Source organism: Sciurus carolinensis, chromosome 3 (assembly GCF_902686445.1).
Source record: "Sciurus carolinensis chromosome 3, mSciCar1.2, whole genome shotgun sequence".
Taxonomy (NCBI): Eukaryota; Metazoa; Chordata; class Mammalia; order Rodentia; family Sciuridae; genus Sciurus; species Sciurus carolinensis.
The window spans coordinates 87,927,256-87,942,395 of record NC_062215.1 but is presented as its reverse complement, the minus strand read 5'-3'; the positions used below and the strand labels follow the sequence as shown (position 1 = coordinate 87,942,395).

General features: G+C 33.9%; 1 protein-coding gene across 1 annotated transcript in view; it reads right to left on the bottom strand.

The window, feature by feature from the left end:
- Positions 1–15,140, bottom strand: part of R3hdm1 (R3H domain containing 1) — a 198,524-nt gene that overhangs the window by 38,284 nt on the left and 145,100 nt on the right. The window contains 2 exon segments of the mRNA XM_047543950.1: positions 5,841–5,992; positions 10,035–10,189. Of these exon segments, the coding sequence (XP_047399906.1) occupies positions 5,841–5,992; positions 10,035–10,189 (307 nt within the window).

Below are 15,140 nucleotides of genomic sequence, written 5' to 3'. Positions count from 1 at the left end.
ATTTACTTAAATCCAAAGGAGGTAGTGTCTTTGAAGAAGTAATGATTTGGCACACCAGAAAAGAATGACATAAATTGAGGTTATATAGAAAATAAGGTAAATCAATGGGGGGGGGGGGGGGAGTTACACTAAAGAGATTTATCTCTTACTCTATATTTAGTCTAATTGGGAGTAATACCCCAAATGAAACTATTTGCTGCTTTAAGTACAAAAGAATTATATCCTATTACATGCTTTCTTCCAGATTTCATATTTGCCTTTGGGGGAATTTTCAAGTCACACAATAATCTGGAAGAGAGCTCAGAACCAGGTAAGTACTAAAGACATATGACCTATTAAAAGAGATGTCAGAAATTCCTTGAAGACATGACACTTTTTTTTCCATTATAATATGTATGTCTAACAAGAGATTTATCGTCTTAACAAAAATTTAAAAATGCAAGACATAGTACAGTTAACTATATGTGCAATGTTGTACAGCTGATCTCTACAACTTATTCATCTTGCACAACCGAAACTTTAGATCTACTCATTGAATTTTGATTACCTGTTTTCTTCTCACTTCATCTCCCAAAACCACCATTCTATTCTCTTCTGTGAGTCTATTTTAGACATCTCACGCAAGTGTAAATAGGCAGTATTTATCCTTCTGTTGACTGGCTTATTTCACTTAGTACACTTTCCTCAAGTATTCATTCATACTGTTATGCACTGCAGGACTTCCTTCATTTTTGGGGGAGGCGGGTGCTACTGGGGACTAAACTCAGGAGCACTCAACCACTGAGCCACATCCCCAGCCCTATTTTGTATTTTATTTAGAGACAGGGTCTCACTGAGTTGCTTAGTGTCTCGCCATTGCTGAGGCTGGCTTTGAACTCCCAATCCTCATGCCTCAGCCTTCAGAGCTGCTGGGATTACAGGTGTGTGCCACCGCGCCCAGTGACTTACTTCGTTTTTAAGGCTGAATAATGTTCCATAATACGTAATACCACATTTTCTTCATCTATTCATCCACAGATGGATATTTAGGTTGTTTCTACATCTTGCCTGTTGTGAATAATTAATTCTACAATGAACTTGAGAATGAAAATATCTCATGCAGATACTGATTTCAATTCTTTTGGATAAAGAATGTGGGATTGCTGTATCATAGGCAGGTCCTATTCGTAATTTTTTGAGGAACCTCCATAATGTTTTCCATAATGGCTGTACTAATTTATATTCTCATCTACAGTGTAAGAGTTCCCTTTTCTTTATATCCTCATCAGTACTTGCTACCTTTTGCTGTTTTCATAATAACCATTCTAGTAAATGTGAGGTGATATCTCATGGTTTTGATTTACTTTCTTTTTCTTGGCCCTGGAGATTGAACCCAGGGGTGCTTAACCACTGAGCCACATCCCCGGTCCTTTTTATTTTATATATTGACACAGGGTCTCACTAAGTTACCTATGGCCTCAGTAAGTTGCTAAAGGTAGTTTTGAACTTCTGATTCTCCTGCTTCAGTCTCCTGAGCAGCTGGCATTATAGGCGTGTGATAATATGCCTGACTGATTTGCATTTTTCTGATGATTAGTGATATTGAGCATCTTTCCACACACTTATTGGACACTTTATGTCTTCTCTGAAGAAATTTCTATTTAAGTCCTTTTATTTTTATTTTTTATGGTGCTGGGGATCAAACCTAGGGACTTGTACATGCTAGGCAAGTGCCCTATCTTTTGCTTATTTACAAAAAACTGGGAATATAGCTCAATGGTAGAGCACCTTGTCTGGCATATGTGAGGCTCTGGTTTTATCTCCAGGACTAGTAAAAAAACCAAAAAACCAAAACCCCAAACCAGTTTTTTGCTACTGAATTGTCAAAATTCCTTATATATTTTGGAAATCAACTCCTAATCAGACAACACAGTTTGCAAATATTTTCTCCCATTTTGTAGGCTGCCTTTTCACAATGTTAACTGTTTTCTTGGCTATGTAGAAACTTTTTAGTTGGATGTAGTCCCACTTGTCTATTCTTGTTTTTGTTGCCTGCCACAATCTTTTCCATAGTAGAATACTCCAGATCCAGGATCAGACTCACTTTTTAAAACAAAAAAACAACAAAAAAAATTAAAAACAAACAAACAACTCCCCTTCCCCCATTCTAGTGACTCCACTATAGATGTGAAGCAGTTAAACTGACAATTAATGGCAAGTAAAGTCACTAGACCATTCTTCAGATCAGTCCTTTGAAGTATTATTCTTATCATAGAAATGAGAAAACTAAGGTGAAAAGAGATTAAGTAGTTTACCTAAGGTCACATAAACTTGAAGGCAGGTGTCTGATTCTAAAGCCCATATTCTTTCTAATCACATCATGCCACTCAATTAATGCCTAATGGCCTAAGATTCAAATATTGAAAAATTAGCTTATTTAGATCAACTTATCAGATCTGAGATTCCATGATAAAGAGTCTCAAGGAATACTGGTATATATCTGAGAAAAAGATATAAGACTGACTAATCAAACAGTACAGTGATGATGAAATAAATAAAAAAATGAGGGCTGGTAGAAAAAAAATCCAGCAAAATCAGCTGTAATACTAAATGTGAATGAACTAAAATTGTCTAACATGCCAACATAATATGGTCATATTAAGAAAAAACACAGGGCTGGGGAGATAGCTCAGCTGGTAGAGTGCTTGCCTTGCAAGCACAAGGCCCTGAGTTGGATCCCCAGTACCGCAAAAAAAAAAAAAAAAAAAAGAAACACAAATTGTAGACATTTTATATACAAGATTATGTATACATACATAAACAGTTTCATATTTTTGTGTGTTAATGAATCTTGCTATGTTTCCACAACATATTTGTTAATGTATGATTACATTCAAGGACAAAACTGAGAAAAGATATAAATCAGGAGAGAAGAGAAACATGGGGTAGTTATCAAGCATGTATGCATGTGGGAAACGGTTCAGATGGCAGGGGAGGAGACAGAAGGAAGTTAGAACACTAACGAATAACTACCTATATGGCATGATCTCATTTAAGTAAATTATATTTGTGAAGAAATTAGAAATAAAACAATGTTTTAGACTAATACTTATTAATTTGGTGTTCACAATATGTTAAGGGAAAAATATAAGACAATGTGCATTTCACTAAAACCTACTACCCAATTCCTATATGTGTGTATTTATGCATGTACTGTATAGGCAAGAGGGTCAAAGGAACAGAATGAAGACTAACTTGTGAATGCTGGTGATCTGGGGATGATGGTGCAGTGAGGCATGATTAGTTTCCTCTTACACATCTTTGCATTCATTTATGTCAACAAAATTAATTATTCTGTAATTTAAAAACACTAATGAAAAACTTAAAAATATACACAGGTACAAAAACAAAATTAAGGTCAATAATTAATTGTACATATACGTATGTGCAAGCTAGCCTCTGCCACTGAAGAAATGTGTTCATTCAGTATAGATTTACCAAGTTCCTTTCTATTTTGGGACCTGTTCCAGGTGCTTGGGTATTCAGACCAACTTCCTCTTTTCATGTAAGTACACTAGAATATGTTAGATAAATATAATTTGTATAAGCTGCTACATCTAGATTTATGAAGGAATGGCTTCTATGTATTAGTCATTAGATGGTAATTACTGGATCAATAGGAAACAGCCATGTCAAATTTTAAATGATGGTTCCAAGTAATTTTGAAATGTTATAGCAATTTATCTATTAAATATTTCCCAGAAGCAGGAATAGCTTTTAATAAGGAATGCTATTAAATTTGAAAAATGATGTTATTTAATTGCAATTTTTTCTCACCCAAAGGTATCCTTAACATGACTCATTACAAAATAACTAGTTTACATGGTACCGGTGTACTAGATAGACAGACTACACATCCTCTTTTTTTTGTACAACCCACTCCATGTCTTAGACTGGTAATCTACAGGTGAAACAGATCAATGCCAGTTTGTTATATGATGACCAATCATAGCTAGCTTCTTTCAAGTTTGTCTGCCTCATTTTGGGTCACAGTCCTAAACTTTAGTGAGTGATTCCAGACTTTTTATCAAGATTCAAGTTCAAGGTTGTTGGGGAACCTCACTCATCTCTCAAAAGCTGTGCTCTAGGATATTCCTCAGGCTCGATGCTTTCCACATTTTAATTTTCTTTGCAGAAGCAGGCCCAGGGACTATGGTTCTTTTCCAAGCATAGTCATCAGTACTAACTTGATAATTTTTGGATTCTGCCATAATGCCTGATACTAGGCTGACTGTAGAGATGGGTACAGAATTGTGCTCTCTTACCTCTACTCATACACTTAGGGTCAATTCCCTCAGAAGTCGAGCACATAAGATCATTTTTGTTTCAAGGGATTGACAAATATAACAAACATGGCAAAAATTTAAAACCTAAATTACCCCCTTCAGGTTCCTAAAAGCTTGATCTTCTTCCCTCATAAAAGACCTTCTTCCCAGCATAAAGACCTACAGAAATAACTTAGAGAAATAGATATCTTTTGGTCTCAAGTGAGTCACTGGATTAATAATATGGAACTATTTATTTCAGCCTCTGCCCTACATAGGATGATTACTTTCCTTATTTGCACTGATAAATAAAAGGTTACACCTTGGTTCAATAAAGGAGACAATTCAACAACTTCCTAACTCTTCATTTCATCTACTTTAGCTCAGAATTCTGCCTCTAATTGACATTTTACATACTGAATGGGCAATATGGATCCCAAACTTAAATTTGTACATGTAAATTTGTATAAGTTACTTTTCTAACTTCAGATTGAGAGTCCTTTCTCCTTACAGAATTTTTAAAGTCATAGGACAAATATGAATTTTAACCCAGAACACATTTCTATATTTATTGTGTAGCAGCTCTACCTCAAACTCCCAAGGTGCCTGCAAGATTCAAAACTAGCTTGACATTTAAAAAGTCTACCCTTCTCAATCACTCAACCTAAACACTGGCAGCCACAGAGACAAAAGAAAAATGTGAGTTCCACTTGAAGGGTCTTAACAACAAATCAGGTCAGAACAAGCTCCTATTTTCCTGGGTAAATTTCAGTGAAATAAGGTATATCAGTCCCATCTTCACCCTAAATGTCATCTGTAACCATAACTGGGTGACAACAATCTCTTTATGAGTGATTATAACTTAAGTTTCTCATTCTTAAAAAGAGCTCAGCTGTCTCTCTGGTAACATCATGGGGACGTTATAAGAGTAAACAAAAGGCTTTTTAATACATTCTGAAAAATGGACTAAAGGTACCCAATTCAAAGGGAGATTACTATTTTTAACACTTGTTTAGGCTTGTCAGAGAAGCTGCTGCTGCTCTCCCAACTTTAAATAACTGATGAAATATTTCACAACTTTTAAAATACAGACCTACTATCATTTACTTCTCCTACATGCCTCTTTCCCCTTACTGATGAAAAATGAGCATCCCAGAGCCTGAAAAATTCCAATAAGATATCTGGCTGCTAAGGTTGCCTACAGGAAATACAAGCTTCCCAAACTACTACAAATACATCATTAACAAATAAATGCTCAAAACTCCAAGGACTATGATCAACTATTACTCAATTTGGATGAGTAAAGGAAGTACTTAAGAGATTTGACTCTAGTTCATATATGGAATGTTCAGCGCATATGCAATGTTTAATTTATATGAATTATGTTTTAGAAATATTAGAAAAAGACTATCATACTTTTTTCTATCTACATCAGAAAATGATTTCAGTCATTTAGTCAACTTTAAAACTAGCAAAAGACCATAATCCTGGTAAACAAAGAGAAGCTAGAGGGTTAGGTTTCTTAGTCATACTCACCTTAAATTATTTTGTTGGCCAGGTGGAATGACACTGTAGTAAACTGGCATTCCTGTTGTGGGTATAGATCCTTGATTAGACTGATTAGGGAACATAACAGGTTGTTGGTAAGTTTGATGGGCAATTCCTTGAGAACCTTGAGGCAGTGAAACCTAAAATTTGAAAGATAATTTAAAGGAAAAAAGGTTTTTCTAAATACTGCAGATGTTCATAGCCTCCAAAAACATTTGAAATATGAGTAGTTAGGAGTAAGCCAACATAACACTGAATTTTCCCGTTAAGTTTGCCATAGTTCCACCACTATGTTCTATGTTCCCTTGAGCTAGCAAATGTTTGGCTAGCATTTATCAACTGTACAAGTAGGCTAGATGCATTAGATTTTGAAAAATATGATTATGTTCCTAAGTAAGTTATTTTAAAAAGGAGGAAACTTTCTACATAAAGATGACCATCTGACATGGGAAAAGACATACAGTTCAAGTCAGGCAGAGTTAAGGAAGAATCAGGGAGAGTGTCAGCAAGGCATGTTGGATCATAGTGTGGGCTTTGAGGTTTCAGGTGTCTAGACGAGATGTCAGCTCCACACTTTACTATCTGTGACATTGGGCAAATGACTTAACTATTCTGAGGCTCCTCAGTCCTTTAAAAAGCTAGAAATGCTACCTCCAGCATGGGGAGGAGGTATTATTTCTATTATGAGATAGCATATCTAAATCTAGTATAGTAGGCATTCAGTGAAAGTCAATCTTTCAATTCTTTGTTTTCTATATTAATTATAAGAAATCATATGGACATAATGGATTCTTCAATTCTCTACTTCCATTATCTAGTTCCTAAAACAAATCACACAGGCATCATGCTTTCTTCACTCTTCACTTACAATATACCATAATATAGTGATTTTGTTACATGAAGCCAACATAAAAGCTTGTGACAATGATGATAATGTTAGCAATGGGGATGATGAGGGTTAACATTACTGGGTACTTACTGCCATGTATCAGGTTCTTTTATAAGTGCTTTATGTGTATTATCTCATAAAGGCATCCTAACAACCTAAGAAGGTACTTTCATTATTCTTATTTTGTAAAGGGATAAACTGAGGTTAAATAAGTCACTCAAGGTTGTATAGTTAGTAAAAAGGTCAGGATTAAGATGCACGCACTTTAGCTCCAGAGCCTCAGTTCTTTAACCACTTTCTTGGCTCTGTGATTTAAAAGTTAATGATTAACTTCTTACTTATCTAAAATATTTGTGAAATGCAAAATTAGTCCTCTCAAAAATATAAAATCTCTTAATTACTTTCCCTTTAGCTCATTCATCCCAAATAGAAAATTATTATTCTGATTCATGTAGCTTTGTATAATGTAACATATTTCAACCTTTTTATCTATTGAGGCAGTGTAACATTCTGAGATTCTTTATTTTCTTCTTCTTCTTCTTTTTTTTTTCTATGGTACCAGGGATTGAACTCAGGAGCACTTGACCACTGAGCCACATCCCCAGTCCTATTTTGTATTTTATTTAGAGACAGGGTCTCAATAAGTTTCAATAAGTTGCTCAGTGCCTCGCCATTGCTGAGGCTGGCTTTGAACTTGTGAACCTCCTGACTCAGCCTCCTGAGCCACTGGGATTACAGGCATGCACCACCGCACCCAGCTCTGAGGTTATTTCCATGTATAAATGGAAATAAATGTATAAATTAATATACATGTAAGACAGATCTGAGAAAAATGAAACAGTTTAATCTAGATGACTTGAACTACTGGAATAAATTCGTAACTAGGTAAAGAAAAAAGTGTGAAGTACCAAAAGAGAAAGAGTGAGACAGAGTGTGCATGCACACACACTGCTAAAGAATGTGCAGTCACAGAATTCGTTACTAAGAACAGATGACTTTTCTGGATTATTTTTCAGAGAACAGTTTTATCACTACCTAATCTGAAAGCAGGATTCACTGCTAGTCAGAACACTTCCTACAATCATTCACCCAGTGTGAGAATTATGAGATATCATGAGAAAATAATTTATAACTTGTAAAACAAAAAAGTATGCTGTAGAAATTAGAAGTGTCTTAGCTCTGGAATAGCTCCAATATTTAGTTACATTTTTAAAAATTACACTAATAATGCTGTGATTTATTTAAAAATGACATTTCTTTCTTTTAAATATTTTTATTAGTTGTTGATGGATCTTTCTTTTATTTACTTATTTATATGTGGTGCTAAGACTCGAACCCAGTGCCTCACACATGCTGGGCAAGTGCTCTACCTCTGAGCCACAACCTCAGTCCCAAAAATGACATTTCTTAAAGGAAAAATTTCACACAGTTAGTGGGACTGTAAACCAGTACAACTGCTATGAAAATCAGTATGGAGGTTCCCCTAAAGTCATCATACTATAGTGATACATGTATACCCATGTTCATAGCAGCATAATTCATAATAGTCAAACCATGGAACTATTCTAGGTGTCCATCAACAGATGAATGGATAAAGAAAATGTGGTATATGTACACAATGGAGTTTTATTCAGTCATAAAAGAGAAATTGTCATTTGCAGGAAAATGGATGAAATTTGAGATCATTATTTTAAGCAAAATAAGCCAAATTCAGAAAGTCAAGGGTCATATATTTTCTCTCATATGTGAAAGAGAGAGGAAAAAGGAAAAGAAAAACAGGGGTAGGGGTGGGAGCTAATGAAAATCAAAGGGAGATCAGTAGAGGAAAGGGTACAGATCGCGGAAGGAGGCGAAGGAGGAGGGAAATTGCTGGGGAGTGATACTGACCAAATTATATTATTATACTGTGTGCATGTATGACTATTTAACAGCAAATCCCATCATTATATACAACTATAACACACCAATTTAAAAAAATGACATTTCTCTCACTAGCCTGTGAGCCCCTAAAAGTCAAGGGCAAATCTTTTTCAACTGAGTCTTTAACACCCAGCACAGCGCCTGAACAGATGCTCAATGTATTGGATTACACAGTGAGACCAGACTCCTTGAGAAGGCAGTGTTCCTGGCTCAGTGTTGTTCCTATCTAATGACTATGGGGAAAGCAGAAGGAGGGCAGTTCATGTGCCTCTGTTCAAGCATGGAAGATCAGGGGGAAAAAGCATGGGGGATGTGAAAGAAAAAGAACTAAGATATAATTTCATAAAATACTTATTTTTTGTTGTTGCTTTCTGTTATCAAAAGGTTCAAAAGTAAACACATTCCCGTGACAAATTCCACATTTCATCCTTTAATTTCAACTTAAATTTTCTGGAATTATATGGAATATACTTCCTCTTTGCTTACATCCTTCTCTGTCTCCAGAATATCTTCTTAACTAATCTATGTACATAATTTCTGTAAAGGTTCTAGTTAAAGGTTTCTATTTTCTGAGCAGGCATTATTATCAAGGTCTTTATAATCTGTTCATTGCTTCATTTCATGATCTCCTGAGTTACTGTCATCAATTTGTTAACATGTGTTTAGATAAAACACACATTATTTGTTCCTTGTTGAGATGAATGAAAATGGCCTTTGGACTTCTTTCTTCACATAGGCTCAGCTAATAAAATAAACCTATATATAAGTTATTCCCTAAAATTTGAAGAGTTTTAGAAAATGTGTCATATTATACTAAAGTCACCTGCTTATTTATGGAATAATAGATATTTCTGTTTTAAAAATATAAATTAAAATCCATGACATATCATCCCTTTAAGGGATCAAGGGGGGAGAAACAACAAGTTCTAGCATAGGAAACTGCATGTACTTAACTATTCCATTAAACACTGATTTATGGTCTATACTATATCTCACTATTTCAAATACCTCCCCTTTACCTCTATTTTTTTCTCCTATTCCTCTCTCTAAGGAGGACTTTCTAAGGAGCTGAAGAACAGAATAAGACACTTGTTTATAAATCTGTATAGTTGGAAATACAGACAGTGCCAGGCAAAATTTACTTGCCAAAAGTAATGTGTTATTACAGACACTTGAAATATTAATAAAGTGAATGAATAAAACAAAAATGAGTATAAACAGACACTATTACTAATAAACTCTTAAAGACTATAAAGTTTTGCATTACAGAAACATTTCTATATTAAAAGGAGAATAGAGAAGACACATTGTAGCTACACATTGAATCTATCTAAAATTATCTCTACCTAAAATAGAAAAGAGAGACAATATACCTGATACGATGGCACTGAAGGATAGGGGATGACCACTCCTTGAATCTGATTTCCAATGCTGTTGGGTTGGCCTCCAACTAGGCTCTGACTCTGGGGTTGCTGAACTCCAACTATTCCTTGGTAGTTTTGCTGCTGGTTGGGGATAACTTGAAAACCTGTAAAGGTAAAATGAGTTAAATTCTGTTTTGAGTTTAATATATTCCATCTAATAGGATATTTCTATTTTAAGAAAGTACTTTTGTGTTCTAAATAATAGAATTTTGTTTTAAGTGTCAAATTCCCTAAGCCCTCTATTTTGAGCAACATTTAAGTGTTTACTATGTAGGTAAAATCATCTACCAACTTTCCTCCTTAAAATACATTCAAATAAAATCTGTGTACAAAGACTTCTTATGTAGAAAATTATAGGGTAAAAGACTTTGTTAACACAGGACAATTACTATTCAGTTTATATTACGATCTTTTACAACAACTATTCTTGGGTATTAGGGCTGCCTACATAATTTGAAGGGTCTGATCTGAAAGAAAAAAATGTAGGTCCCCTTGTTAAAAATTATTAAGAATTTCAAGTTGGTAAGAGAAGAACATTAAAGTAAGCATAAGGCCCCAGGCACTGCACTGGTTGCAGGCTCATGAAACTGGTCCTGTCAGGGACCAAAAGTGTGTGTGTGTGTGTGTATGTAGGGAACCACTATTTTAGAATGGCTGCATGTTAAAAAATATCACACTAAGATATGAATCCTTACATTAGGAATATGTCAGATGAAGGCAAATGGACTTATTCAGTAATTTTTTACATTATTTACCTATTATATTATTATGGTCACTTAGCAGATAAACAATTAAATAGCTTAAGTAATCTACTTGATTCAATCTATACAATGAAGGCATTATTGGTAATTTAAGTAGTATTTTTGTTTTTTAAAGTTTAAAAAAATTTTTTTTAGTTGTAGATGGACACAATGCCTTTCTTTCTTTTATTTATTTTTATGAGGTACTGAGGATCGAATCCAGTGCCTCACACATGCTAGGCAAGTGCTCTACCACTGAGCCACAATTGCAGCCCCTAAGTAGTATATTAACATTAGAAATTTACTTTGATAAAGTGAACTTGTCCTTAGTTTAATTAAGACTCTATAATCTAACAGTACAATAGTGAGCATCAGTTATATTTTGTTTCCTGATCCTAAGAGGACTCACTCAGGTATACCAATTGGCTTAAGACTCAGGGAATTATAAAATGCTATCACAAATACTTTTTTAAAAAGAAACTGGATAAAAATAACTTATTTAGCACTGAAGAAAAGTTTTTACAAAGATGAACTGAATTCTAGTACTGCTTATACAAACTTCAATAGCAAAGGTCAATGTTTCCCCGATGACACCACAAACACATTTTGCTATCTTACAGTTTTTATTTCCATCTTCACTAATCTCTAAATCAAGAGAAATTGCAAAGATATTTTAGGTATTGACTATAGACAACAATATCATTATAGACACTTAGAAGTCTTAAAGATTCTGCTTAAGGATTAAATAATTAAATATAATCTAGCACCTACTTTCTCTCAAGATACAAAATTTATCTGGTAGCTAAGCAACATATTAACAACATCAAAATCCAAAATCCAATACAGTGAATCTTTTAACAGTGAAAGATTTTTGTAAAATGGTGCTATCTCAATGGCAACAGTGTCATATGGCCATGTTCTGAATGACTTTCACCAATCTTATTTTGTACAAAAAAATGTATATCCTAGTTCCTTATCCGTCAGAAAGCAATTGGTAATATACTATCTCCTAAACCATTCCCCCTTGTGTATTTCCTGTATACTACTAATTAAACTTAGAGGTGGGTAAAGGAAGAGAGCAGCACTTTTTAATCTAACAATTAACATTCAACCCTATCTTTAGTTCATCAAATGCTAAGTATTTCAAATTCATATAACAAATTGCAAATACCATCAAAACATTCTGACACATCTTCACTCCTAGGAAAATAAAAGACAGGAATGAAAATCAGATACAAACAGGATATCTTGTGTTGGAAATGCTACCTCTCCCCAATATATATACACACAAGCATATATCATAGCGTCAGAATCTGGGCTCAGCTCTGTACAGCTAACAATGGAATTAGATAAATTATAGCCTACTAACAAGCAAAACAAACAGTGGATACCCGGTAGAACTCCCTCTAATATAATCAGAATTAAAATACTTTGACTTAAATAGTCATAGTCCCTTAAGAAATTTTAAATGTTTTGCCTATTCGTTTTTTTCTTTTTCTTTTTGGGTGGTACTGGGAATTGAAACCAGGGCTTTTTGCATGCCAGACATGTACTCTTTCACTGAGCTAAATCCCCAGCCTGCATATTACTTTTGTAGTTTACCAAAAAATATTCAAGGTTATAGGCTGTCTTAAAAGTAGCATTGAAAAAAAAAAAGCCAATTTATGTACAAATGTGGTTCTCATTTTTTAACTTACCTAATTTTGGAAGACTCATCTTAGAGGTACCCTATCTAAATTCTCTTCTAAAAATAAAATTGGACACAGGAAGTTTTCAATACATAACCACAGAAACCACGCCATAGTGGTTTAATGTAGGGTTACTTGGATACAAGTAACAGAATTCACAGAATTTACATCAGTAAATTTCCAAGGTATTTTTAAAAATATTTTACATATATTTTTAGTTGTCAATGAACCTTTGTTTAGTTTATTTTTTAATATGTGGTGCTGAGAATCGAAACCAGTGCCTCACACATACTAAGCAAGCCCTCTACCACTGAGCCACAACCCAAGCCCCAATTTCCAAGGTATTTTAGATTCCTTCATGGAATCTAATTTTCATTAATATTCATACTTATTAATTGCCACCCACACAGGTACATATCCATACAAACACCATGCATATTTTGAAAATGTGACAACATAATGTGAAATCTAAAACTTCTGACCCCAGAACCTGGTCATTCATCACAGAAGGTAGTAAAGAGGACACCATTTGCTAGCTGGGTTATATAAAAATTAAGTGTTACATGGTTCTTTTCTTTGACAAAAGGATTCGTAGTCATGGAATCACAAGATTAGCAGTATAAATAGTGTTGTGAAAATAAGGAGAAATTATTTCTGATATTCAGGGAGATAGTAAATTTATGCTTGAACTTAAAGGAAAAAAACATTCCAGTTAAGCAAAGGTCTGGAAAAAGTAAAAAGTAAATAATAGCTTGAAGAATGGGAAGTAGTCAGAAATGACTAGATATGGTATGTAAAGGCACAATAGAATACTGGTGGAGAACCAAAGGTTTTACAAGCAAGAGAGTGGTAAGAATACCAGGAAGTTCCAGATTTTAAAGACTGAAAATAGAAAAACCACTAACACTAGTACTTCATTCAGAAATAGCATAAACAAACTGGGAACATGTCTTTGAATAATAGTGGAGATACTAAATATTAAGGATGCCAAGCACTTTAAAAGAAAATGTCATCCTAAAAAGCTCTTGTCAATCCCCTCATAAATGTTCACTGTGCCCTGAATCTACTGGCAACATAAACTTTTCCTTGCTAATTCTTCCCTCATGGTTTGTGTATACTTCTAAAAAATAGAAATGATATGCTTCTTAGGAGTGAAGGAAGAAATTTCATCACACATTGTTGCCCTTTAAAGGAAAACAATCCGTATTAGCTCTCACTTGGTTAGGCCAAAATATGGACACTAAATATTTACACTTAGGGAAACAACAGGGAAAAAACATATTAATAGAATAGAACCCAAATAATATATGCTTCTACATAAAACCTGAAGTTATTATGTGTGGACAGGCTAAGAATGGTCAGTTCTTCAAGTCTTCCCATTTAGTGAATAACCAATTTCTTTCTTTCTTTCTTTCTTTTTTTTTTTCTTTTTGTGGTGCTGGGGATTGAACCCAGGGCCTTATGCATGCCAGGCAAGCACTCTACAAACTGAGATATATCCCCAGCCCTGAATAATCAGTTTCTGAAAGCAAAAGATGAATTTAAGTTTTAAGGTAACATTAGTTTTAAGGTTAAATTCATTTAATCATTTTTTCATAAAATGACATAATGAACATAAAGCACATTAGTCTGAAATGAATCACTCATAGCAGCTGAATCATAGATTTAATCAACTTCAAAATACTTATTTGGTAAGAAAGAACATAAGTCATTATTTATATTTAATATATAAACTTTGATGGCATTATTTAAAAATTTCTGAAAAATTGTGGACATTGAAAACACTTTTTCAAATAACCATATTTAATCATAAAACATAATTATGGAAGAAAATTTGGAAAATACAAAAAAGTTGCTATAGGAAAAAAAATCACTTATAAAATACTTATAATCACCATGTATGGCTAGTCTTTTTCTACGCGTACAGCAATATATATATATATGTATTCATTGAAGAAATGGGATTATATGACTACTGTTTCAAAACCTTTTCTATGTAATGCTTCTTTATCTGTTCAACAGAGATTTTTCAAACTACAAGAAGGAAGTATTTAAATAAATTTTCTTAAAACACAGACCTCAAGTTTAGTAACCAAAGAATAATAACTCAATTTATCTATACTGCATTTTAAGGGTGAAGGTATGTGTCAAAAAGTTAAAAAGATAAAATATTTTAGGACAAATTTTGTTATCTTGTGTTCAGGATGGAGTTCTACCCCAAATTCCTATGTTTTTCCATTTAGAATACTATATAATTATCATTGCTCCAACGGCACCACAAGGTAATGTTAATCACTAACATGACATTTATTAGGTTTCAGGCACTGTTCTGAGTTCTTGAGATAACTCATTAGTGCTCATATCTCATGAAACAGGTATAATTATTATCCCTTTTATGATAAAATAAAGGCATAGAGAGATTCATACTTTGTCCAAGGTCACTAGCCTTAAAAGTGCAGCTGAGATCTGCACATAGCAGTCTGATTCTAAAATTTAAAGGGACAATGTTGAAGTAGAAAGAGTATTATAGTAATGTACAAAGAAGTAAGACCTGGCTTTCTTCAATTTTGTGAAAATTTCGGTTAATGAAATTCAACATTTTGGTTACTGTAGCTTAACATACCTAA